Source organism: Vombatus ursinus, unplaced genomic scaffold, assembly GCF_900497805.2.
Source record: "Vombatus ursinus unplaced genomic scaffold, bare-nosed wombat genome assembly UNPS02014830.1, whole genome shotgun sequence".
Lineage (NCBI taxonomy): Eukaryota > Metazoa > Chordata > Mammalia > Diprotodontia > Vombatidae > Vombatus > Vombatus ursinus.
In genome coordinates, this window is record NW_020954608.1 from 29,978,002 (window position 1) to 30,005,686 (window position 27,685).

A 27,685-nucleotide genomic window follows, 5' to 3' on the forward strand; every position below is an offset into this window, starting at 1 on the left:
TAGACTAAAGCTTTTCCAAGGTTATAGATAATTAAGCTTATTTGATCACACAGGACTCTGAGGAAATATCATAAAAATAACCGAGGACAATTGAGGCAAACATTTACCTTAATCACTTAAAAGGGTATCTCCTAGATTACAGATTTTCTAAAACTTCTTACCTGTTCCAGAGCCTCTCCTTCATTTTGTTCACCTTTTAAGTTTCTTCCAGATATTAATTCCTCCCATGTGAACAGTAGTGAGTCTGTTACTTCACCAAATGGATTAAAATCAATTAGCCACACTTTGCCCTACATCAAAGAGAACATTGAGATACTAAAAGTTAATAAAGGACAAAGCTATATAGCACCTACTAAAGTCTATAATCTGCCTTAATTTGCAAAAGTCAAAGTAAATCAGAATGTCCTATTTTCATATACCTTTCTTCCCAAAAGAAACTTACCAAACATTATATTAACAATTATAAATGAATTTAAAGCAAAAGATGGCTTTAAAATATGTTAATGCTTTGTAAATAACTTCTCTCCTTTGGCTAAAAAAAGTTACATTTTGATGAAAGTTCATTTGACTAAATAAAAATGAATTAATGGTATAGTGGAAAAAGTATTGACTCTGTAGTCAGAAGCCCTAGGTTCAAATCCTCCTTGTAACGATGACACTGTAGCTTTAGGAAGTCACTTAACCTCCCTAAGCTGTAGTTTCCTCATCTTTAAAATGAAGGAGTTAGGATTAGATGGCTCCTGAGGCGCCTTTGATCTTTGACCATAGAAATCAAAGACAAGTATCATTTTTGATAGCAGTGTAAAAAAGAAGGGATCTTGAAAAACCATCTACATTTTTTCTTTCTTCGTCTTGCAACTAATGTTAAGTTTGAGGTTCAAACCCTAAAGGAAAAAAAGACCATCTCATAAGGAGGCCCAACCAAAGCATCATGATAAGAAGCAGTATCCAGAATGTCTTAGGGAGGGGCAGCTAGGTGGCGCAGTGGATAGAGCACTGGCCCTGGATTCAGGAGGACCTGCGTTCAAATCCGGCCTCAGACACATAACACTTACTAGCTGTGTGACCCTGGGGAAGTCACTTAACCCCACTAACAAAAAAAAAAAAAGGATGTCTTAGGGAAATCTGGCAGAAAGGAAAGTGGTTGTTTACTGGCAGGAAAGGGTTATCCACTTAACCAGCCTGCATCAAGTGGTCCTCCATAAGACCAAGAGTTTGCTAAAAGTGGGGATATTCCCCATAAAGGGAAGTGTGACAGTTTTGTTTGTCAACATATTTAGACAATGTATTTTGTTGACATGCTCCCAACAAAGAAAAATGGTTTTCACTGTGGTCTACTGGTGGCCCTGTGTTCTGGAGATACTCATTACCAAAAGGCCGGTTTCAGGGTGTGGGTCACATAAAGTAATGAATATTAGTATTTGAAGAACTGTGATCTGGGTGAGTAGAGGGAAAACCCATGGTCTTTAGATTGGTTTTGTATGATAAGATTTGTTATAGTCTAAAAGAAGGGAATAAAATAAAAGAGAAATAAAACCCTTCAAAAGGAAATGGCAGAATTCTCTGATTCTGAAAAAGACAGATTTCTGTCAGCAGACAGACAGCTAGCCTCAGAGGAGAAATATCTCTGAACTAGTCAGGCTAAAGAGAAGTTTAATTTGGGGTAAAAGATGTGTCAGTGAGAATAAGTAAGTATACAGAGAGCTGAGTACAAGCCCTGGGCACAATCCTAATAGAATATAGCTGAATATACTTCAGTACTCTGAAGGATATGTAATCTGGTGGCTGTAAGCATTCACTCTATCTGTGCAAATCAAAACCCATCTACATCCTCCATTCTGGGTGACTCTCCTTGGCCTACCAGAAATCCTCCAGGAGGTTTATCTAACACACTGACAATCTTGCTGTAAGCCTCTTACAATGTGTGAATACCAGTGCAGTCTGTCCATCCACTCCTTATTCTTGCAATGTGATCAGCTCACCTCCTTTATTGGTCATATAGCTCTGATATTTTGGGGTGCTTTTTATGTTTAATTCATTGCTGTTAATATGCTGCAAACTATTTGCGGATCCAAAGGTCTCTCTACTGTCCTTTGAATGACAGAGAATTGTGAATAAATCTGGAAAAGCCAATCAAAGAACTAGAGGTAACAAATATGTCATTTAGTAAAAGCTTTTTTTCTTTAGTATTATTTGTTTTATTTATGTTTTTGTTTTATTTATATATTTTTATTATTATTTTATTTGTATTTCTTATTAATTTAGCTAATTTTTCCTCAATTATTTATGTATAGAATTTTATATTGTGTTTATCAATAAACACTGGCCAGTCTTAACTATATTCTCCCTATATCCAATCATCTTTGAAAGCTTTAAATATTAGGTTGCTGAATTAGCTAACATATGTGGCAGAAACATGTTTGGATAAATCTCCTCAGAAAGAATAAAATGGTTTCACTAAAACTCTCTTCCAATACCAAAAGTGCTAACTAACATCATCATGGGTCCATGGATCAGGTTCTTATCACTGCTCCACTCCATCCACAAAAGGCATCCTCTGGTAAATCTATGCTTTTAACACACAATTTCTATATTCTCAGTGATGAAGACCTTTTTTAGAAGTTTGTCAATACTTAATTACGTAGAAAAATGTCAACCAGGGTTATCTGAGTTATTAGTAAAATGTCTTCCTTACACTTTGAGTATCAAATGTAAAAAAAACAAGTAGCAACCCGTGTAAAAAAGTAGCAAATGAAAACCCTGGGATATTTTCTAATCTCTATTCATTCTGCTTTATTACTTTTTCAAACCATTAAACAATCTCATTATAATCAACCATTCTCCCTGTTAACATAGGACTACTTAATTAGCTCAGTTAGTACTGAGATCTATAAACTGGAATATGTCACACTGCAAAAATAACTCCAGAAAATAAGTCAATCTAAATACCAAGGCTAGCATTGGACTGGTGGAGTTTGTTTCTTGGTTCAAAGGTCATAGTCTAGATTTAAAAAAAAAAAATGAACCAGTTTTAATCAAGCATAAAGATTTAAAGGTTAACTCTTTCAGCAATTTTATTTGACTAGAGCTTTAAAATACTTTCACATGGACTCTCTGGGCATAAAACACACTGGAAAACTGTCTTCTGGCAATCTATCTTATAATAGGATTAATCCTTTTTAAATAATGTTTTCATTACCTCACCCTCTACTCAATGTTACTCAAAAACTGAATGTCTCCAAATTCCTACCATCAAGTCTAAAATCCTCAAGTTGTTTTGAAAGCCCTCCATTATCTTTCCCCACCTTACCTACTGGAATTTACTCTCATTACTGTATAAAGTACAAGGTATAGACATTGCATAAAGTGAAAAATTATGCTGTACACATCACAATTGCTACAATAGTTCTGTGAAAAGGAAGGTAGTCAGTGCTAAGTAATCAGAAGCAGCATCATATGGCAATGAGATTTGGGCTAGGGCTTAAAGAATGAGTAGAATTAGAATAAATGGACAGAAGAGAAGGCCTTTTTCCCACTATTCCTCAAAATGTACCCCCTACTATAGACAGGCTAGAATTCTCAGTTTCATGAACACACCATATTATTATAACCTTTATGCCTTTGTTTATCTTATTCACATCTCTTTGAACACCCCCCTCTTTTCCCCTCCAACTGTCCCAAATCTACAAAATCTTCAGGTATCAAGTAAATCCCACTTGCCAAAGGGAAGCCTTCTCTGACTACTTAGCTCTGATCAATCTTCTCTTTTACAGAACTCCTATAATACCTATCTATGATAGCACAGAACCACTGTGCATTTTATGCAATGTTTCAAGCTGTTGAAGAATAGTTTTAAGAGTGTTAGCGTTATGGGTTCAACAACAACCATTTATTAAATATCCACTATACAGAAATCTCAATGTTAAGAATTGGAGGAGATAAACTATGAATTATCCCTTCATGGAACTCAAAACTTGGTGGGGAAGATATTACATGTACACAAGTAATAAAGGAGAACAAATTATGATAAGAGCATAAGAAAGGAAAAAGTATATCTGAATGGAGGGGAATAAGGAGAAGAGACAATTTAGCAAAAGCTTTATGGAAGAAGTGGCATTGAAGCTGGATCTTGAAAGATGGTTAGGAGAGTGGGGTGAAGAAAGCATTTCTACTTGAGGGTCCAGTAAAAATAAAGGCACGGAGGTGGAAGAACATGAACAAAGATGACCACGGCTGGGCCAATCTGGATGGAATGTATAGCATTTATGGAGCAGTGTGAATAAACCTGCAAGTAAGGTGTTATACCAAATCATGTGAAAAAGGCAATTGCAGAGAGGAAGAGACTAGTTAAGAAGGAGGCTTTTAGGATGCTATTCTATTACTCCAGCCAGGTGTTAATAATTTCCTGCACTAGGGTACTGGTCATGAGAATGAGGGAGATGTTCATGGTCATGAGCATGTGAGATATGCTGTGGAGAACTGACCACATTTGCCAGCTATCCAGATGTGAGAGGAAAGAGTCAAAGGGAATGAGTCTCAGGGATGAGAATGGAGCTGGAAATGAAGACTTTGAAGCCATCATAGATATGACAAATGAAACCATGCAAGTGGGTGAGTTCTCCAAGGATGATAAAGAGAGAATAAAAGAAAGCCAAAGATAGAGCCATGGAGAATACCCAAACTTTGAAAGTAGAGAAAGAAGAACCAGAAAAAAAGCAAAAGGGTTGATAAAAGAGTTAAGAGACAAACAAAGAGAGAGTACATTGTAAGACTTTACATTTATCTCTTCATCTTATGATAGTCAGCTCAACGGGCCAAGGTCACAAGTTCACAGAATCATTGAGATAGAGCTAGAAAGGACCTCATCATCTAATTCAACCTCTCATTCTACAGATGAAGAAACTGAAGCTTAGATAGGTTAACTCACTCTAGGTCACACATGTAGTAACCATCAGAAGAACTAAGGATATTTGGAGGAAAAAAAAGACTTAGGAGTAAGTAACATGACAGACATCTTCAAGTATCTGAAGGAATTTCAGATAGAAGAGGGATTTGACTTTTCTGCTTGGCCCCTGAGCAGAAAACTAGGAATGATGGGTGAAAGTAACAGAGGCAGATTTCAGATCATTATTAGAGATGCCTAATAATTACAGATGACTAAAAGTGGAACACACTGTCTAGGGAGGTAGTTGGTTCATTCAATGAGTAAGCATTTATTAAGCACCTACTGATGTATCACGGTATGTATCTGGGATATAGAGAAAATAACATAAATCCCTGCCTTAAGGAGCTTATATCTTATAGGGGGCAAAACAACATATAAACATGAATACAAAATATATGCAAATTAAATACTATTTTCAGACACACGGTCACACCCTTGCTCTTACTATAACACACAAGTGTTCCACACCTCCATGACGAAAAAGACTGAAATTCCTTTATCCAACCCAAACCTAGTATCATTCCATCTCCCCTTCAACTATTATCCTCTGTCTCTATTTTATAGCCAAACTCCCAGAAAAAGTCTCCAATTGTCTCACCTTCTTTGCTTCTCAACCCTTTATACTTCGGCTTCCTACCCACAACTCAACTGACCCTTCTCTGTCTGAAGCTACAAATGATTTCAACTGTTCATCTTCACTGCCTTTTCTCATTCTTCATTCTACTTGGCCTTTCTGAAGCTTTTAATCCTATCTTTTGGTTCTGTGCTTTGGATGTACTAGCTGCTTAACAGATACTTGATGAATTGAAGACCCCTCTTATACTGAATACTCTCTCCTCACTTAGCTTCCATGCCGTTTTTCTCTCTTAATTCTCATGGCTATCTGACCTCTCTTTCGTTGTTTTACCAACTAAGCATGGATGTCCATTAACACTCTGTCCTGGGTGATCTCTTCTTCCATCTCTACATACTTACCCTTCTCTATCCCTAAGCTTCAATTTGTCCCTTTCAATTGGTTCCTTTTTTACTATCTATAAATGCAGAGTCTTCTGCATCCTTAAAAAACTCTCAGCAGACCTTATTATCCCTTCAAGGTATTGACCTTTAACTTTCTTCAATTTCTAGGCCAAATTCCTAGAAAAAGCTGTTTACACTCACTGCCACCACTTCTTCTCACACTCAATTCTCAACCCATCTGGCTTCTAATTTCACTCAACATTGCTTTCTCCAGAGTTCCAATGATTTCTTAATTACAAATTCTAATGGCCTATCTATATAATTCTCTTCCTTCTTGACCTCTGGAGTATCTGACACTATTAATCATCCTCTTCTATTATATACTCTCTCCATTCTGGGTTTCTGTGACACTCAGCATTACTACCCCCCACTTTTTAGCTCCCCTTTAAGTACTGTCTTCCCCCTTTAGAATGTAAGGTCCTTGGGGGTAAGGGCTGTCTTGATTATTTATATTTATATTTATATTCATAAATAAATAAATATATTTATATTTATATTTATATACTCTTAGCACAGTGCCTAGCACACAGTAAATGCCTTATCAATCAAACTGATCCCTCTGATTGTCTAACCTAGTGTTGGGAACCTGAAGCCTTGAGGCCACATGTGCCCTTCTAGGTCTTTGGATACACCCTTTTGACTGAGTCCCAGTCTTACAGAACAAATCCTTTCATTAAGGGGATTTGTTCTATGAAGTTTGAATTCAGTGAAAGGGATTCAGTTGAGGACCTCGAGGGCCTTGAGGCAGCAGGTTCTCCATCCCTGATCTAACTGATTCTTCTCATTGTTCTTTACTGAATAATCATTCATATCATGCCCCCAACTGCAGGTGAGGCTCAAGGCTATCTCTCATCTGATGACTTCATCAGCTGCCACGGATTTAACTATCTCTATTCAAATGACTCTCAGGATCTGTATACCCTGCTCCAGTCTTTCTCCTGAACAACAGTCTTGCAACACCAACTGTCCAACATACATTTAGAATTGCAAGCCCAGTAGACATCTCCACCTCAACACATCCAAAACAAAACTCAAAGACCTATCCCTCTCCCAAACTTCCCTATTTCTATCGAGGGCACCATTATCCTTCTAGTCACCCAAGTTTACAACCTTGAGGCCACCCTTACCTCCTCATTCACTTGCACCCCATATATCCAGTCAGTTGCTAAACCTCAACTCTGGATTACTCCCACCATCTTCCTCCTATTCACATGCTATTGAAGAGAGCTGGAGAAAAACCATGAAACCATCCTGCCTGGATCCACTACTAATTTATGTTTCCTAATCTCACTGTATCAAAGTTACACTTCTACTTCTTCCTAACCTGATTAACTATCTCATTCTCCAAGCAGTTGTTCCAAATCTTTCTCATCCCAATGATTATGAATCCTCATTGGTTATCTTTCAAACCTTCTTCCCCATCCCCCACTGCCTGATCTTTTATTCTTATTTTCCTCAAACCTTCACCACAGTCCCACCCCAAAGCTACCCACTCTTTCCACTGCTCTCTGGAATGTTTGCTCCATAGGCATTTGATGCCTATTTGAGGTGCTTTCATCTCAAATCTTTGCTCTTCCCACTTCTTCCAACTTCTGGCTTTCATTGAGACCTAGCTTCCTCCAAACAAATGATACAGCCTCTCCAGCTACCCTTTCCACTACTGGCTGCACTTTCACTACTCATTCCCTTCAACTCACAGGCTGAAATAAGGGAACTGGAACACTCTTTACTCCCCATGGCCATTTCCAGGTTGTTCCTCTATTACAATCACTCAGTAAATTTTCCTCCTTTTAGGTTAATTCAACCCATATCCCCCATCTAATTAAAATTCTGGCAGTTGTTATCTATTAACTGCAAGACCCTCCCCTTCTTTTCTCAGTAAGTTCAGGACCTGGCTCACACTTGGTCTCTTCTCTCTAACTCCTGCCTTCATATTAGGGGATTTCAACACCTTAACTTTCCACTTCTCTAACTTACTCATTTCATATGACCTCCTTCTCCACCTGACCCCATCCAAACACATATATAGTTATCCTCTTGATCATCACCCAAAAATGTACCACTTCCATGTTCACAAACTCTTACATTACCTTGTCTGATCACAACCTATTGTCATTCTACCTTTCTCTCTCTGCCTTCCAACCCCAAAACCTGTTCTTTGTCTGGACAGTGACCTCTAACCCCACAACTCTTCAGTTCTCTCCTAGATCATTATCTCTTAATTCTCCTCTTTCCCCATCTTGACCCCTTGATGAACCACTTCAAATCTACAATGTGCTCGAATCCCTTGTCCCCTTAACAAATTGCCAATCTTGCCCTACCAAAACTAAGCCTTGATCACTCCTTTCATCCACTGCCTTTTCTCCTATGCACATGTGGCTGAACAAAAGTGAGGAAAATTATGAAACCCTGCTATCTGGGCCCACTACAAATTTCTCTAATGTAACCTCAACTGGGTGCTCATTGCTGCTAGGCAATCTTTTTACACCTCCCTAATTCACTCACCATCCCACCCACTAGCCTCCTAACTCCTGACTCCAATATCCCCTATTCAATTGCCAAAGTGATTTTTCTAAAATGTGAAGAAAAAAAAAAATGTGGCATTCCTAAAAGACAGTCCTGACCACGACAATCTTTTTACTCAATAAACTGCAATGGCTCCCACTCCCATTACCTCCAGGATCAAAATAAAGTTCTCTATTTGATACTTAAAGATCTTTCGAACCTGGTTCCTTCCTGCCTTTCCAATCTTCTTACACTTTATTCCCTTACATGTACTCTACAATTCAGCTTTACTGGCCTCCTTACCATTCTGTGCACACTACACATCTCCTGTGTCTCCATACCACCTTGGAGATGACATTTTTTTCTGATCCCCCAGCTACGAGTTCCTCCCCACCCCTGAAAATATCTTGTACTTATTTTGTATGTACCTATATGTATATATGGCATCACCCCCAATAAAAATGTAAGCTCCTTGAGGGCAGTACCTGTCTCCTCATCACCTAGCACAGTGTCCTACACATAGTAAGCATTTAAGAAATAGTTATGGATTGATTGTATGGATGCTTATCATGACATGACATCACTGCATAAAGTCTAACTTAAATGCCTGTGAAGAGATTTTATGACTTAAAATTGAAATCACCATCATAGGAATTAAAAAAACAAAGTGGGTTATTTTTCCATTTAAAAGTTTTGCACACTGGACATTGCATTATCACATGATAGATGTGAGATACAACTCCTCTCAGTGCAGATGCTCAGAGACAGCTGTTGCCATGGACAATAACAAAGGGGTTCTTTGGCTGAGGTTAATTCACAGAAGACTAAAAAGCAAGGTTAACAGGGCAAGTCCCTGCCTTACCATCTCTTCTGAGTATAAAAAGAGGAACCTATTGACAGAATATTAAGTGGAGAATATTCAAAGAACTCTTTCCCAAACTGACCTATAGTTTCTTTTGCATAAAAACCAGCAGCCTCACCAATTCCTGTCTCCACCCTGCCCTTCCCCTGGCTCCTGCCCTTGGTCCTCAGCCCCCCACTCTGGCCCCTGGCTTTTGTTGATCTTGGTTTTAATACTGATCCCTGATCCAGATACCACTTTCTGTCACTGGCCCTTTATCTCCATGCCTTCATATCTTGGCCTTTAAAAGTAATACTCTACAGGACTTTTTTTATCTGAAGCATTCTTTCTTTGACTCCCCAAACTAGCAAGGCCTCAATCAGAAAGACAGAAAGTCCTTATCCATAGTCCATGATGGGACCCAGGAAGCATAATATAATCTCTATCTTACTTGCTTAATTTAAAATTAATCTAAAGGTATAAATAACTCAAATTATGCTAAGAATATGCTTTATTTAACTGAAAACAAAATATAAGTTTCATCCTGGAAAAAAAGGCTTAATGATTCCTATCTGTTTAAATATTATTTACCTTGTTGAGCATATTTTCAGGTACATCAAACTATGTTAAACAGGATCAGATCTCTTAACAAAATTGTGAGGTAAGCAAAGAAAGACACCTCTTAGTCAGGTGTTAAACTAATTCTTACTAAGATGTTCAATGATAATGGCTTTTTGTATTATGAGACTCCTGAAAAATGAAGAGCTTTAAGACCCACAAAAATGAAAGTCTAATAGTGATATTTCAAGCACTGTGGCAGATTGGTGAGGGAGATACTTTGAGATGGTAGTTTTTTTGTCCAAAATACATAACTATCTACTTAGAAGGATAATCTTGATTCCAAATTATACCAAACTATTAACTTACCATACTATCTCGGTATACATCAAATACAACTGTAAAAAAAGAAATAGTCCAAATTAATTTTTATAAATGATACAATTTAAAGAAATACAGTCATGTTTAAATGGTAAAAAATTACATTTAAAACCAAACATGCTTTAAACATTATTCAACCAAATGGTGCAAAAATTCCTTAGTTTTAAGAACAAGAAAAAATTTCTTACTTCAAAATCTTAAAACTAAGTATTATAAGAGCCAAAAAATACATCATTGTTATGATCATGCTATTTCTTTCTTTCTAACATTTTCATTTATCAGACTTCTGAATTAAAGTTTCATGGAACACATTAATTTCATAATATCCAATTTGTCTATACACAGGTTACAGGGAGGATTCCAGTTTGATACTAAGGCAACAGTACTCTTGGAATAGGTATCCATTTATTTGAATGGGGAGTGATATGAGTAATATCTGGAGGTGGAAAAAATACACTCTACCCATGCCCAGGGAATGATTAATGCAATTTATCATTACAGCTCTAGCAGAGAAACTTACTTTGGCAAGTAGAGAAAATCTGAGCAAATACAATATTGATGAACATAAGAAAAATGTATTCTTTGATTCTCAAATACTTACATTATTAATTTAAAATGACAAATTGATGCTTAGTAAAGCTCTCCATCTGATTATGTAATTTCAAATATTATTTAAAAGATGGGTATTTAGTAGCATCAACACAACCAATCTACCTTGCCTTCTTTAAATAAATTAATATATATTAGTTATATATTATGAAATATACAAGGTATTCCAAAAGTCTTAGTGCAGCTTTAAGCTATTAAAGCTTATTTAAGTTATTAAAGCTTAAAACTTCACTTTTGGGACACTGTATAATAAAAATTTTATCATGATAGGAGAAATACAAATTATGTAAAAAAAAAAGGCCTAAATTATAATAATTAAAGTACAAATAGGCCATCAGAAACACTAAAAAGGAATGAAATATTTGATATGAAGGTAATCTCCATCTACTCTTGTTTTGATAGTTAGGGATTTGGGGGAAGTATATATACATTGGTAAGTAAAAGGTGAGGAGGTTTTCAATACAGTGGTTTGACATGAATGCCACGTATAAACTTCAGAAGTTGAATTTAAGGTATCTGGGCAGAGGGAATGGTCTAGACAGGAATAAGATACTTCAGTTCCCACTCACTAGTCTTCGAGCAAAGGATGGAGGATGACTTGTTGGGTATGTTGTAAAAGGGATTCTTAAGTGGGTATTGGTACTACTAGGTGGCTTCTGAGCTTTCTTCTAAATTTGAGAGTCTATGACAGCGCAAGCACCCTAAATCACATGATGAAATAGTTTTATAACAGGCTAATAAGTAAAACATATCTTTCCATTGTGAAAATAACAAATACTCACAGTCTTCATCTAAGAATTTATATTGTATGTGTTTCTTGAAAAAATCCTGTATGGATCTACAGATCTCTTCATTTTGTTTAGAAATGTGATCATAGTATTGTGTATAATCTCTCTGGGATATACCTGCCAAGAAAATATTTGATATATCATAATATTCTTTTCAAATAAAATTTCATGAATCTTATATATTGATTCCTACAGGTGAATCCTATAATTTTACTTTTGAAAACATTTTATCTTCATAGTAAAATATTAAGATAAAAACATTATTTCTACTTAGTATCTCTAGGAAAAATTCAGTTACAAAAATGATGCTTACTATCAAAATTTTAAACATCAAATTTTCAAATTTTACTTTTATGAATTGTACTTTCAAACATTTAGTAAGTATTTATCAAGTGACTGTTATATTAAGGCACTGTGGAAAATATTAAGAATAGGACTCGGTATCTTCAAGGAATTTAAATTCTACTTGGAAAAAATAACCTGGATGTAGGCAAGTAAACAGAAGACAGAAGATGTTACATCCAAATAACAATAACACAAGAAGAGAGGTATATAAAGCACAAGGGAAAGAGATGCCATATGACTTAGATTTTGAAAGATGGGTAAAAATCAGAGAGATAATTCTAAGTAGATAAAAAAATGGAGAGAAAGAAAAAAAACCATTCTAGGTAAAGGGACCTATCCAGAGAACAGCAAGTAATATAATTGGCAGAAGTCTAGGTACCTAAAAGCAAGCTGAAGATGATAAAGTCAGAAAAGGAGAATAGGGACAAACTGTAAAGATCCTTGAATGCCAGGGAAAGAATGCTGGACAGCGTTGGTAATGGGGAACCACTGAAAGTTTCTGAGTAAGGAAATGACGTCCGTCAGAATTTCTTCGATTCTTCATTGAACTATGTGAAAAATTAAAATAGTCTTTCCTCTTTCTTCATGGGAAAGATTTTAATCTTTCTCTTTGTATTTCATAATATATTTCAAAACTCTGTCATTTCTTCTTTGCCATACCTTCCCATCTTTATGATTCAGCTCTCTTAAGTAAAGGAATACCAAACATTCCTGAGTTTTTTTCTTGCTCTTTTTCTTTTAATGTTTGGAGTTTTGTTTTTTTTTTTACTGAAAACTACAACACAGCTATATGCAACAAGATATAAATGCAGCTAAAAGGTTTTAATTATAAAACATATACAAGGATATACCAAAAGTCTTAAAGCTTTAATAGCTTAAAACTGCACTAAAACTTTTGGGTCACATGATATTCGATATTTTTTTTCCTAATCACTCTATTCCAACATGAATTTTATTTTCTTGCCCTAAAATTTATTTTTCACATCCAATATAACTTCATCTTAAATTTCTCATTTCTTCCTTTTAGGGATTTCTTCCTTTAAAATACCTTTCCAAATTTTCTTCATGCATGTGGTAGTCTTTTTTTTCCCCTTTTAAAAAGATATTAAAGCTTTTTTCCTGCCTTTATACCATTATTACTTCCCAGTGGCCACCCCTTGACCATAAAGAGAAGTCTGATAGGTAACAAAGGATAGCTAAGCAAAATAAACCACAACATTTATCATGCCTGAATAGCATGTGCTTCATTCTACACCGATACTTTCTGCAGAGGTGGGGTAGATATGTTTCTCCGTCAGTGTTCTAGAGCTCATTCACACACTGAAGGAGGGAGGGTTAATTCCTTCTCATTCTCTTGGTGCTGCTTCACAGTCATCTTCCAAAATTTCTCTGATTCCTCAATGCCCATCATTCCTTACAGTGTAACAGCATACTCTCTTATACTAACATACTGCAATTTGTTCAGCCCTTCCCCAAAATGCACTGGCGAGTAACCAGGGGCACAACTTAACATGCTAAAGGTGAAATAAAATGACTGTGCTCCTCAATCTTTCAACAATAAGCAGAGTACTTTGTGTTAGAAGTTCTGGATTTAAATACTTGCTTTTCGAAGACTGAAAAATAAACCTCATTGTCTTATTTAATTGCATTCATGCTGAAGTCAATACAGTCATGACAAATACTATGTAAAATTAAAGGTATTATGATGAATATCAACATATGGTTCCAAAAAAGTTTTAAAAAAAAACCACATACTGGTGATATACGACCCTAACCAAATTCTACATAACTCTTACCCAGGGTCACACAGCTAGTAAGTGTCTGAGGCCAGATTTGAACTCACTTTAAAGATATTATCTCAATCAAGTCTCAGCTATAGTTATTATTCTCAATTTCACAGATAAGGAAACTGAAGCTCAAAGAGATGAAATGATTTGTCTAACCTCATACAACTAGTGTCAGAGATGAGATTTGAAACAAAGACTTCCTGTTTAGCATGCTAAACCCCCCTATCTAGCACTTAACAAATTTCTTCACAACCTGGCTCTTTCCAAACTTCATACATATTATTCTGCTCCACTCACTGTGTGATCCAGGCATACTGGCCAACTCACTATTCTGCACCCACATCTTATCTCCAGTCTTGGGCATCTACACTGGCAGCCCCTGATTTCCTCCAAGACTCAGTTCAAGTTAGGGGTTAGGATTGGAACTGTGATTTCATTGGTACAGAGAACTCTCAGGTAAGGAAGCTCCCTCCAGCAGGTAGGTTGGCATTCTCTCCAGCATTCAGAGTCTTAGAGAGTTGCCCAGAACACTGAGAGGCTAAATGACTTGCCTGGGGTCACAGAGCCAGACCAGATTTGAACCTAAGGTCTTCCTGGTTTTCAAAGCCAGCTCTCTGTCCACTACACCACATTTCCTCTCGTGCCTTTTTCCAAATCACTGATAAAAATGTTCCACTATGGAGATCCTTGGGGCACTCCACAAGGGTCCTTCTTTCCATCAAACCACTGATGACGACTCTCTAGGTCTGGCCACTTCTCCAGCTCCAAATAAAGAAAACTGTACTCCTATCTAGCCCACATCTCTCCAACTTTTTCCACAAGAACAGCTTGGGACTTTGTGAAATGCTCTGCTAAAATATAGGTATTCCTCTGATCTGGAAGTTCAGTAACCTTATAAAAAAAAAAAAAAGAAAGAAACAAAGTCGGCCTGGTATGACATATTCTTGATGAAGTCAAGTTGGCTCTTTATGGTCACCACTCCTTTTCTAGATGTTCACAATCAATTTGTTGTTGTTCAGTCATTTTTCAGTCATGTCTGATTCTTTGTGACCCTATTTGGGGTTCCTGACAAAAATACTAGCGTGGTTTGCCATTTCCATCTCCAGTTCATTTCACAGATGAGAAAATGGAGGAAAACAGGGTTAAATGACTTGTCTGGAGTCACATAGCTAGTGTCGCAGGCCAGATTTGAACCCAGAGAGATGAGTCATCCTGCCTGAAGTCAGGAGTCGATCTATCCACTCACTGTACCACCGAACTGCCCAAACAATATGTCTGCTAAAAAATTACATGTCAAGCTCACTTAAACCTGCAGTCTGTAAAACCTGTTAACCTATGGAGAAAGTCTCTCCCATTCTTCACTTGAACATTCAAAGAACATTAAAGAACACTGAAAGCTGCCTAACAGTCATTTAAGGTAATTCTTTCATTACCCTGGGATGAAATCCTTCTGAGCCTATGATTGTAAACTCACCAAGGTCAAGGAAGCATTTTCTAAACATCTCCCTACTTTATTTTGCATTATGACTTGCTATTAGCCATATTTATTCTGTCCTTTCCAATCTAAAAGATACTCAGAAAACACAAGAAAAATAAAAAGATAAATTAAAGGAAGAACTATATACAGCTAAAAGTCTTGGATGGAAAGAATGCAAGAGATGATGTAAAAGAATAAAAAATAACACAGGGATTTGAAAGTATTAATAAATGTAATGCAAAGCAGCACTAATTCAGTAGAAAACAGAACAAACTCAGAAATTATTTCTGATGGGAAAAGACTGTGAAACAATTCAATCACAGTGATAACTCTGAAGGGTAATTCAAAGAAGAAAGCAAAGAAATAATAAAGAAAAATATCCAATCACTATATTAAAAGAAAATGTCATAGAACTACCACATAATTTATTTAATATTTCAATATATAATTTATGTTATATATAATAATAATTTATATCATATAATTATATATTTTATATTTAGAAGGAATTCAGAGAAGCACAAGAAGAAACCCCAAATCAGATTCATCTAGGCATACCATCATCAACCTTTTAAACTACAATGACAAATAAATCCTTTCAAGACTAAAAAGATATCACTTATCTATCAAAAACATAAACCAGAGTCTCATGAGATTTTATTTTTCATTCCCAAAATTCTTTTAAAAAATAGAATATAAGACTACACCTTTAGGGTCCCAAAAAATCAACAGTATAAAAGCATTATTTGGGAAACCTTATTTAATAGGAGTTATGAAAGACTTTGACAATCTTATAAAAGAGACTTAGGGGGGTATTGGTTGGCTACCAGTTCAGTGTAAATCAGTGTCACGATATGGATGCCCAAACAATCTTAACATAAATAAATTAGATGAAAGTATAAAATAAGGCAAATCCATGGTTATTTGTGTTGGTCAGACAACATCTGGGATCTTAATAACAACAGCTAATATTTAAAAAGTAACTTAAGGTTTGCAAAGCATTTATATACATGCTAACACTTGAACCTCAAAATAAACCTGATATAAGTAGTTTTCTTTTTTTTAAATTTATTTTGATTTATCAAAAATCACTTCCATAAGCTTTTGAGTTTTAATATTTTTCTCCCCCCTCCCCTTTCCCCGCCTCCCTTCCCAAGATGGTACGCAATCTGATATGTTATACATATACATTCCTATTAAACATATTTTCACATTAGTGATGTTGTAAAGAAGAATTAGAACCAAGAGGAGGAACCACCAGAAAGGGAAAACAAAACAAAACAGAAGGAAAAAAATAGCAAATAGTATGCTTCGATCTGCATTCAAACTCCACAATTCTTTCTTTGGATGTGGATAGCATTTTCCAGTGAGATAAGTATTAAAAGTACTATTATCACCACCATTCTGGTCTATACTTTTGATTTTATCCAAGGCAGCAGTCACAGTAGACAGAGTACCTAGAGTAAGGAAGACCTGAGTTCAGATCCAGCTTCACTAGATACTAACTATGTAACCCTACACAAATCATTTATGTTTTGTTTGCCTCAGTTTCCCCACCTATGAGATGGGGATAACAACAGCACATATCGCTCAGGGTTGCTGTAAGGCTCAAACGAGTAATAACTGTAAAGCACTTAGCATGATACCTGGCATGCTGTAGGTGCTATATAAATGTTAACTATTATTATGTAGGGAACTCCTAGGGTAAAAACGCTTTCCATTAATGCAGAACAGCAATTGGTCTGTAACTAATAATCTTAGAAAATATTTAATGTCAGAGGCTAAATTTGAATCCAGTACTCTTTCTACTATACCACACTGAGCAATGTGTCTGATTCTGGGTCCTATATTTTAAGAGGTCACTGATAAACTGAAACAAGTTTGGCATGCTGAAAGAAACTATGTCTGGAAACCATGGTGTGAAAAACAGTAAGAACTGACAGTTAATCCTTGACAAGAAACCTGGCAATAAAGTACTTCTTTTTTTCATCATACATTTATTAAGCACACACTGTATGCTTGAGGGGTTTGAGGAGGCATTTCTAAAGTAAAGTATGAACTATTTTACTGTACATTTGTCACAAACACATTGCTTTTGGACTTTTGAAAGGTTAACCTCATCTCTTATTCAATTAGATTTTCAGCAGGATGAAAATTACTAAATGGAATATCAAAAATAACATAAAGTAGGCTAACAAACATGGGTGATTTGTACTCTTCCATTATTTAACCATAGAAGAATATCCCAGATAAGAATAATATGCCTGTGTTTGAACTAATTAAAAATTTAAATAGTGAACTTTTCTGATATCTTTTATGACACTAGGGAAAAACATATCTGTTAGAGCCCTCAACTGCATTGCCTTCAGCAAAATAGGAAGGGAACTGATTATTTAAACACAAAGTTAACTCTTTGTGCGAAGCAAATTCATCATTGCAGTCAATGGTCAGCCCCTCCATGGTGTTTTCCCTGACCCTGATCTTGCTAGACCAACCATTCCTTTGGCCATATTGTTATCCTGGAAGTTGATAACATTGTTCTTCCTAGCACCCTGAACCTCAAAGGCAGTGTGGTACAATGGACAGAATACTGGACTTAGAGGCAAGAGAGCCAGGAGTTAGAATCCCAACCTGGATATTAGTTGTGTGACATTGGACAAAAGATTTAACCTCTCTGAGCCTCAATTTTGTCATCTCGATTGTTCTAAAGATTATCACAGGATTGTTATAAAGAAATCATTTTGCAAATTTTAAAGTACCACATAATTGTCAACTAACAGTTGCTGCTGTTTTTGTTGTTCTTCAAATATGTGAAGGACTGTCAAGGTGAAAAGGGATTATACTTTTCCTCTCATGAGGGTGGAACTAGGACCAATGCGTATCTTCAGATTTTATCAGTTTTTGTTTTTGCCACATCATACTGTTGTCTCACTGAGTTTTCAGGATTGCTATCACAGAGCAAACTAGTACAAATGGATGAAAGTTTATGCTCAAAACAAGAAGCAACTACCTGAGATGCCAAAATATGGAACAGACTTTTGATAAGGACAGTGAGTTCTCTACCATAGGGGGCTCTAAGCAGAGGCCTACTTGTCGAGGATGTTGTAGAAGGGACTCGAGTTTTGAACAGATATTGGATTTGACTATCCATGAGGTCCTTCCAATTCTGAGATTCTAAGAATCTAAGTTACAGGGAGACAGGTTTCAAGTGATATAAGAAATATTTTTAAACCATTAGAGTTGTCCAAAAATGCAATGTGCTCAACAAAAGCAACTGAGCTAAAATTAGAAGGGAAACAGATAACTGGGAGAAAAAAATCTTTGCAGCAAGTTTCTAATAAGCCTCTCATTCCCAAAATAAATAAGGAACTTATTAAAATTGGCAAGAGTAATGGTCAAAGAATATGAAGCAACAATTTTCTAATTAAAAAATAAAATAAAACCTAGATATCAATAGCCACAAGAAAAAATTCTATAAATCATTAATAACCAGAGAAATGCAAATTAAAGCAACTCTGAAGTTCCACCTCACACCAATAATACACTGACAAAGCTGACAAAAAAGGAAAATGACAAATTTTAGAGAAGCTCCTGGGAAGTGGGCATATTAATGTACAGTCGGTGAAGCTCTGAATTGCTCCAGCCATTTTAGAAAATAATTTGAAACTATGACCCAAAAGTATTAAAGTGCACATCACCTGACCCAGGAATACCACTACTAGGCCTATCCTGCAATGAGATCCAACAAAGAGGAAAAGGACCTATGTGTACAAAAGCATTTTTATTTTTATTCCTCTCCAGGAGTCATTCCTGAATCTCCAGACTCTTTCCACCATGCCTCAGCAGCCTCTTCACCCTGAAAGTTCACTCTGCCTCTAGCCTTTTCATGCTCAAAGCACACTCTGTTCCTGTAGCCCCTTCTTTAACCAATATTTTAAGGAAAGTGTCCAGGCCAGTCATATCTTCATTCTTTTCCAGGCCCTATTCCTGATTCTCTGGACCTTCTACATCATGCCCCAGCTCAAGTACCTTTCTTAGACTTTTTAGAAGGGAATGCCTCAAAATTCTTTAATTACTTACAATCATAATTCCCCTAACTCCAAAATTCTACAGTTACTTATAACTTATTCCACAAAAAATTTGGTTTTTTTAAAAGTAATTTTATAAACAAAATAAAAAAAGATTCTCACCAATAAGCTTATTTTCCTTGACAAAACACCTGAATTCAGCCCCAGGAATTAATTCGCACCATTTTCGAAGAACAAGCTGCCAAGAGAAGAAAAATATATTATTACCATATAAGCAGGAAAGGCTAAGAGGAATGAGAAATGTTTACCTTAACATGAACACATTGAGGGTCAGAGAGTGGTATTACCAGAGGTATCATGTGATGTATAGGATAGTATTATGGTCTTTTCATACGACTAGGGACTTGACCAGTGAGTTCACTGATACAGGGAACTCCCAGATCAGGAAACTCCCGCTACCAATGCAGCCTGGTACCTTTTCTGCAATTTTAATACACAGAATTGCTGAGGGCATGGTAGGATTAAATGACTTGTCCTGGGCCATAAAGCCAATCAATATGTGCCAGAGGTAGGATTTGAACGCTGGTCCTCCTGGCTCCAAGGTCAGCTCTCTGCCCAGCACATCACACTGTCAGATCATTTAGTAAAAAGGGAAAAAAATTACTGAAACTTTATGACAAATGTTATCTTCTAATTTATAATTTTGAATGTGCCTATACATTATGTAATATGCAAAAATGCCCCCCCCAAAGATCACAAATGGAAAACATTTTCTCCACAATAATTCATGCTCCCTCACCTCAAAACAGATGAAAACAGTTTACAGCTAGCTCTACCTCAAACACTGTAGCTATGGTGCTTATTATGAACTAACTTTTATGGTTTGATACTAAAAGATTAGAAAGGCAACAATAAAATACTACTAGGAGCTTGCCTACACATAGAAATGGATAGAAAACAGATGCTCACCAAATGGGGGACAGCTAAACAAATTCTGGTACACATGTTACCGTACTATAAGAAATTATGAATATGATAAATATGGGGAAATGTGAGAAGACTTACAAGAACAGAAGCAATGCGAAGTAAGCAGAACCAGGAAAACAATGTACAGAATGACACCACCACCACCACAAATGGAAAGAACAAAAAAAAAAAAAAACAACTGAATTGAATGCTATAGCATTATAAGAAACAAGCTTGGCCCCCAAAGAGAAATACCTCCCCTCCCACCCCAGCTTCTGGCCAGGGGGTGGGGAGAAGGGCTAATGTAAGACATTTTCACTATTTTGGATATTTTGCTTAACAGTTTTTCTTTTTTATTCTTTGTTGTAAAGGATGGCTCTCTGAAATGGAAAGTAGCAGGGATAAATTGGGAAATATAGATGATATAAAAATAAAAGATACCAATGAAAATTTATTTTTTTAAAAAGGAAAAAAAATTATCTTACATAAGACTCAAATGGTAACACAAAAAGAAACCTCATTCTCCTGCTCTGATATTGAATAACTGTATCATCATGAGTGAGTCACTTAATCTTTCTAAGCCCCAATATGTTCATTTCTAAACTGGGGAGAATATCTCTAAGCACCAACTTCACAGAGTTGCTGTAAGTTTTAAGTAAAATGACACAGATAAAATGTTTTGAAAACCTTAATGTGTTATGCAAATATAAGCTGTTATTATTATTATAATGCATTAATGTGAACTTTGGAATGGAGTTTGGAGGATGCAAAAAATAAGTCAACATTTGTAATAATCCTTTTTCCATCTTCCAGTTTTGTGACTAGAATATTGTCTAAAATACACTAATCTGTATAAAAGTAAAGTCATGATGATTAGCAAGACACCATGACAGCTACGTAGTCAGTCTTCATTGATAAAGGTCTTTGGAATGATACAGAAATTATATTTAGGCAAACAGCTGGCAAATAAAATAGCAGTAAGTCATGAGACCACAATGTCAGAGAAGCTGTTCATTTCCATCAAACTTATACCAAAAATAATAATATAATGATACCTAAATATTTCAATCATGATTTTAATAGTGTATGCATTACCCTTCCAATGGTATGAAGCTTAGTCTTCAGGAGTTGCTACAGCTGGAAAATTCACCAATCTTTGACTAACCTGCAGATGAGCCCCTCCAAACTTAGACAAAAGACTACAATGAGCTATGTCAGTGGGCCTAATATAAACAGATAAAACTTTACAAGGAAATAAATGTAAATTGTCTCATACTTGAGCTTTATAAGCATAAGATGAGGAAAGTATGGCTAGAAAAGTTTATCTGAAAAAGATCTGGGAGCTTTAGGGGATGACAAGGTCAGTATGAGTCACCAATGTGATCATGCAGCCAGAAAAGCTAATGTGATCCTAGGCTGCACTAAGAAAGGCAATGTCTTCAGAAGGAGATGATAACTGTATTCTGCCCTGGTTGGATCACATCTACAGACCTGAGTTCAGTTTTGGATTCCACATATTAGGGAAGACATTGCAAAGCAGTAGCACATCCAGAAGGAAGAGACCCAGGAGGGCAAGAGTGCTGCTGGTCACCATGACATCTAAGGAATCGCTGAAGGAAGTTAGTATGGATTTTAAAAATAGTTACTGATGTCTCAGACGGGATGGGATAACTGGCTTTAAGTATTTTGAAGGATATTATATGGAAGAAAAATTAGGTTTGTTCTTTTAGGCCCAAGGGGCTAAAATTTAAAGTAGATGGTGAAAGTTTAAGAGGTAGATTTAGTCTCGAAGCATTAAAAATTAAGAGCTTTTCAAAAGTAGAATGGCATCGGTTTCTCCCTAACTAAATGCCTTCAACCAGAGGCTGAATGGCTATTATTTGTCAGAGATGCTGTAGATTACTGTTCAGGAAGACCTAATCCTTTCCAAATCAGATTCTGTAATTCTTCATTTAACCAATGTTTACTGAGTCCTTACTATACATCTGGTACATTCTAGGTACTGTAGGAGGTACAAGATAAGATATGAGGTCCTTATTCTCAATGAGTTTATAATTTAAAAGATAGCAAAAGAATGAAACCTTTTCCTACTCAAAAACAAAACAAACCCAATCTTTAGTTTTTAAAGTTCTGACAATTAAAATTAAAAGTACTCATATGCTCAAATGGACCTGTGATCTTTATGATTTGGAAGTTCTCTCCAATAAATTCAATAAAAGTTCACCACAGAGGATCCACCAAATATGCTAGAAATCCTCCTTGCTTTCTCTTGACATCACAAAGGTACCAGTGAAGCACCCTGGTGCCTATCATCCCTTGCTCTTGTCACATGATTAGCCCATTTTCTCTCCTCATCATATAATTATGTGACAATGTCTTTTACTCCAGTTGTTCTTCAAAGTTCCTCACTGATTATAAGTTACAGCCTGCTCATACCCACCATGTGCGTTTTCATTTCTGTGAAAATCATCTTTAATTCTCTGGAGATTTTGGTATTCCATGTTTTGCTGTCTTGGAACACCACCAGTAAAATGATGGTATTTTTAAAAAATGGGCCTTCATTTTCATGGAAAGTTTAGGGATGTTAAGGGAGCTTTGCAATTTTCCAAAGGCAATTCATCCTATTCTCCTATTCAACTCTAGGACTAATATGGTGTCTATCCGTACCATCTATCCCAGATGTGCAAACTGATAGACAAGCTCAATAAGTTTTTCTTTGAAATACAAGCTTTAATCTGGGCAAAAAATATTCATCCCCTGGGTCTTTACCAATGGTCAGCCAAACTCTTCTTGAATGCTCACAGTTCTCTTTCAAAAGGCTCAGTAACATTCCAGGCTTTAACATAATCAGCACAAAGGCATCTGTGAACATAAACATCTAGAGATGTTTATCATCTGCAGGGAATGTTTCTTCAACCTGGACTCTGCTGCATCTCCTCTATTATAGTGATGAAAAGCTTTGGCACAGATACATCCCTCTATTTTATATTTCACCTGTTGTTTATGATCAGATGGTTGTCAAACAAGGTTGTTTTTGTTACAGTTCTCAAAAAAAATCTTGAGTAACTTTAATATATGAATGAGAGATATCTTGTTGAAAAAACCTATCCGACAACATTTTGCCCTACCAGATCAAATTTTTTTTCATAATCAATAATTAATAAGCATTTTGGGATCTTACATTTGCTACACTTTTCAGTTAGATGTGAAAATAGTAAAGATGTTATCTATCATTAAATATTGTTTATAAAAGCCCACTTGTTCCCTATTAACACCCTTATCAAGTATGCCCTCAATTCATGCAGTAAGATGACTCTCATAAAGATTTTGTATAAATGGGAGGATATGCATATAGGCCAGTAGTTAATGATATTCTCTTGGTCACTTTTTTTCAGTAGTACTGAGCTCCAAGATTTTTTTACATATCTTTAAAAGCTTCCCTTCCCTCAACTACCTTGAACAGCTAATCCCTCATACCCCTCACAATTGTGTCACCTTTAGGTTGCATATACATAGTCCAATCAGGCTGCTTTTCCCATCTTTGTTCTCTTTAATGCCATTTCTATCTAATTTCTATCTAATGCCATCAAAAGTAAACACTGTGAGGCTATGGTTCAAGTGTACTGGTTTCACTGTGTTAGAGAAAAAAATCTGTTACAATGATTTTTGCATTTTTTCCCTATTTGTTGTCCTCCTTCCAATTTCAACCTTAAATGCCCTTAGGATGGTTTTGCCTGTCTTAACAAGCTTTCTTTAAATTGGTTTTACCCTCCATTGCTTTTTCCTGCTTTATGAGACAAGAATGGCAATTATTTATTTAAATTACTCTAGATGGAATAACTCAGTTTTAGTTATATGCCATATATTTTTGTCATCATTATTATTATTTTTTAATTTTATACTTTTTAATCAGCAAAAATCCTTCTCTTCCATCCCCTTTTCCACTAAAAAATAAAGAAAAACAAAACTATTACAAACATGTATAGTAAAGCAAAATTAATTTTCCCATTAGCCTTGTCAAAAAAAAAATCAGCCTTGTTCTTCACTCTTCAGTCTCCTATCTCTCAGGAGGTGGGAAACATGTCTCATCATTATTTCTCTAGATTTGTAAGTGGTCATTATAATTATCAGAGTTCCTAAGTCTTTCCAAGTTGTTTGTCTTTACATTAATGTCATTGTATAAATTGTTCTCTTGTTTCTTTTCACTTCACTGCATCAGGTTTCTCTAAAACCGTCCCCTTTATCATTTCTTACAGCACAATAGTATTCCATCACATTTATATACTGTAATTTGTCCAGCCATTCCCCAGTTAATGGGTACAACTTCAGCTTCAAATTATTTGCCACTGAAAAAAAGAGTTCTGCGTCTTTTTGTACATTCTTATTTAGTGTCTTAATTGGGACTAATCCCTCCGTTTATCTACCCTCTCTCTAATTTTCCACTCTCCCCTCAACTCTCCTCATTCCTTTCTATTTCCCTATGGAGTGAAATGTATGAATGTACGAGTGAAATGTACCTAATTTTGTGTGTATTCTTTGCCTCTCTTACCAGTTTGGATGAGGATAAGGTTCAGGTGTCAGCCCCCTCCTTTACCCGTCCCCTCCTTGTTTACACAGACTTCTACTTGAATAGCCTAATTATATGAGGCAGATTTCTCTAACCTTTCTCTCCCTTTCCTCCCCTAATGTATTCTTCTTCCTTTCTATTCTTCTTTTAAGATCAAGATAAAATAGAACCACTCCCATGCCTTCTGTCTAATTAGAGTCACTCTATGAACTCAGATGTCAGAGGGGACCCTTATTGATATAAGGGTCCCCTCCTTATGTTAGAATGTAAGTAGTTTATCCTGGTTTAGTTCATTATGAATTTTCATACTTATCTTCTTATGTTTCTCTTGACTGCTGTGTTTGCACATCAAAGCTTCTCTGTAGCTCTGTTCTTTTCATCAGGAATGCTTGAAAGTTTTCTATTTCATTAATGATCCATATTTCCCCCCTGGTGGCATTGCACTCAGTTTTGCTGGTTAAGTTATTCTTAGCTATAAGCCTATATTCTTTGCCTTCCAAAGTACCATATTCTAAGCTCTTGGCTACTTTATAGTGTTGGATGCTAAACTGTTTGGAATCGTGATTGTGGCTACTCAGTACCTGAATTTTTGCCTTCTGGCTGCTTACAGTATTTTTTTCTTTAACCCAGAAGCTCTGGATTTTGGCTATAATATTCCTGGGAGTTTTCATTTTGGGGTTTCGTTCAGGTGGTGGTCAGTGGATTCTTTCTATTTCCACTTTGCTCTCTGGGTCTAAGAGAGCTGAGCAATTTTCTTTTAAGATTTCTTGAAATATGATGCCTAAGTTTTTTTTACAGTCATAGCATTCAGGTGATTCTTATGATTCTTAATTTATTTTCTCCTCAACCTATTTTCTAGGTCAGTTGTTTTTCTTAAAAGATAACTTATAACTGAATACAGGGAAACTATTTCACCTTTATGAGTCACATACTCCTCATGTGTAAAATTGGGATAATAACACTCATCTTATTTGGTTGTTATGAGAATACTATGAAATAATGGGTGTGAAAGAACTTGGCATATCATAAAAAAAGATGAGTTTACAAAAAAAAGATAACTTACATTTTCTTCTATTTTTTTCAGTCTTTTTGACTTTGTTTTACTATTTCTTCTGTCTCATGGAGTCATTAGCTCCTATTTGGTCCATTATAATTTTTAAAGCATGTATTGCTTAGGCAAGAGTTTGTACCTCTTATTAATTCACTTTTCAATTCATTTTTCCATAACTTTCACTTCCTTTCCAACTTTTTTCTTTAGTGCTCTCATTTCACTTATAAAAACATCCTTAAACTCTTGCTTCATTTCTTAAGATTTTGTGCCCAAACTGTTTTTCTCTGAGACTTTGCTTGTAGATGTTTTGGAATCATACTTTTCTTGTTGGCTTCTGTCTTAAGCATTCCTGTCATCAAAATAGCTTTTTATAATGATACTTTTTTTGCTTATTCCAGCCCACTTCCTGATTTTGTATTTTATTATTTTTTATTATTATTATTTTATTATTTTTTTCAGGGTCAAGCTCTGCACACTTCTGGGGTAACAGTGGGAATTAATGTTGCTTTTGTGGGGTACTGAGAGTTCCGTCATTTCAGGATCAAAGGAACAGTTCAGCACTGAGACCCACAAACTTTCAGAGCTCACATCTGATCCAGGGCAAAGTCCAATCACTCCACCCCACCCCCACCTCCAGGTTGAGCTCTCAACATTTCTGACCTGGATTTTGGTTTCTGAGCAACAAGCCTATTTGGAGTTCTAGTAGAATGTTGCTGGACTCAGCCACTGCTACCCAGTAGGAAAGTTCCACTGGCTCAGAGAACCCGCCCTGATTATTTCACTGAAGATGGCAGACTGGCCTAGAAAGCTAGAACTGAGACCCTACCCTACCTGCTACTTGCCTCAGAACTTGCTCTTCTTTAGGTATCCAACCCAGAGCCTGTGACTGTTCCTTAGCCTGGAATGCCATCTGTAGGCCCTGCCCTAAAGGGAAGTCTGCCCTGAATCTGTGACCCAAAAATAAGTAACCAGTGATAGACCTGACAGCTGGTACCCATTTCTACACTATGCACAAGTATAAGCTGCTCTGTGCTGGATTTGGAACCTTCTCTTGCCCTATGTACAAAGCCCTTCACGGTGTTAGAATACTACTCATCAAGTTCCTGATCAAACTCTCTTCCCCATGTCCACAGACCTCCCTACTCTCTATCTCCACATGTCAACACTGGCTGGAAAAAAAACTCAGTGTGATTTTTTTTCTTGGATTTTCCAATTAGGATTTGTCAGGTGCAATTTCTAGATGTGCTTGGAGATGGTTTTCTGTGGGGACGTGGGGGTGGGAAGGAGGAGTTGTACCTGTTCTTGCTGTTCTGCCATTTTGCTCTGTCTTTTTCTTCTTGTTTTTACTCCTTCAGATTCTAGATCTAGCAAGTCAAAGGTCTAACTATAGACATGAAGGTGGCTCAATGATAACTCCTACATCAATAACAATTCTTGTTTGTTAAAATGTAGTCTATTTCATCTTCTGTAATGTTACTTGGTGCTCATCATGTTATATCTAGCACCCACCAACTCTTCTCAAAAAAAATGTTCATGATATAAAGGTGTGTAATCTGCAGTGTAATCTATGAGAAAGACTGATTCAGGAAAAAGAAATAAAACTGACCAAAATCTTGTAGATTACACTGAAAATAAAATGTCTTTTAAAAATAATTGTTACATTTTTCAAATGTGCTTTGGAGAATATTCATTCTGATTTTAATGCATTAGATAATATAGCACAATAATAAATAATATATTCAAAGGAAAAATAAGTTACCTAATTTTAAAATATAAAAAATATCAGGTCACAGAAGTTCCTATTTATCAGTAACTGACAA

General features: G+C 36.1%; 1 protein-coding gene across 2 annotated transcripts in view; it reads right to left on the minus strand.

Moving 5' to 3' along the window:
• CDC123 (cell division cycle 123) overlaps positions 1-27,685 on the minus strand; it is a 95,613-nt gene that overhangs the window by 10,430 nt on the left and 57,498 nt on the right. Inside the window, exons 8-11 of one of the 2 annotated variants that reach the window (XM_027838784.1) lie at positions 19,444-19,519; positions 11,639-11,761; positions 10,236-10,264; positions 162-290 (exon numbers count right to left, since the gene is read on the minus strand). In XM_027838784.1, the coding sequence (XP_027694585.1) occupies positions 162-290; positions 10,236-10,264; positions 11,639-11,761; positions 19,444-19,519 (357 nt within the window). The remainder of the gene's footprint in view (positions 1-161; positions 291-10,235; positions 10,265-11,638; positions 11,762-19,443; positions 19,520-27,685) is intronic. The other variant, XM_027838785.1, reaches the window with a different exon arrangement.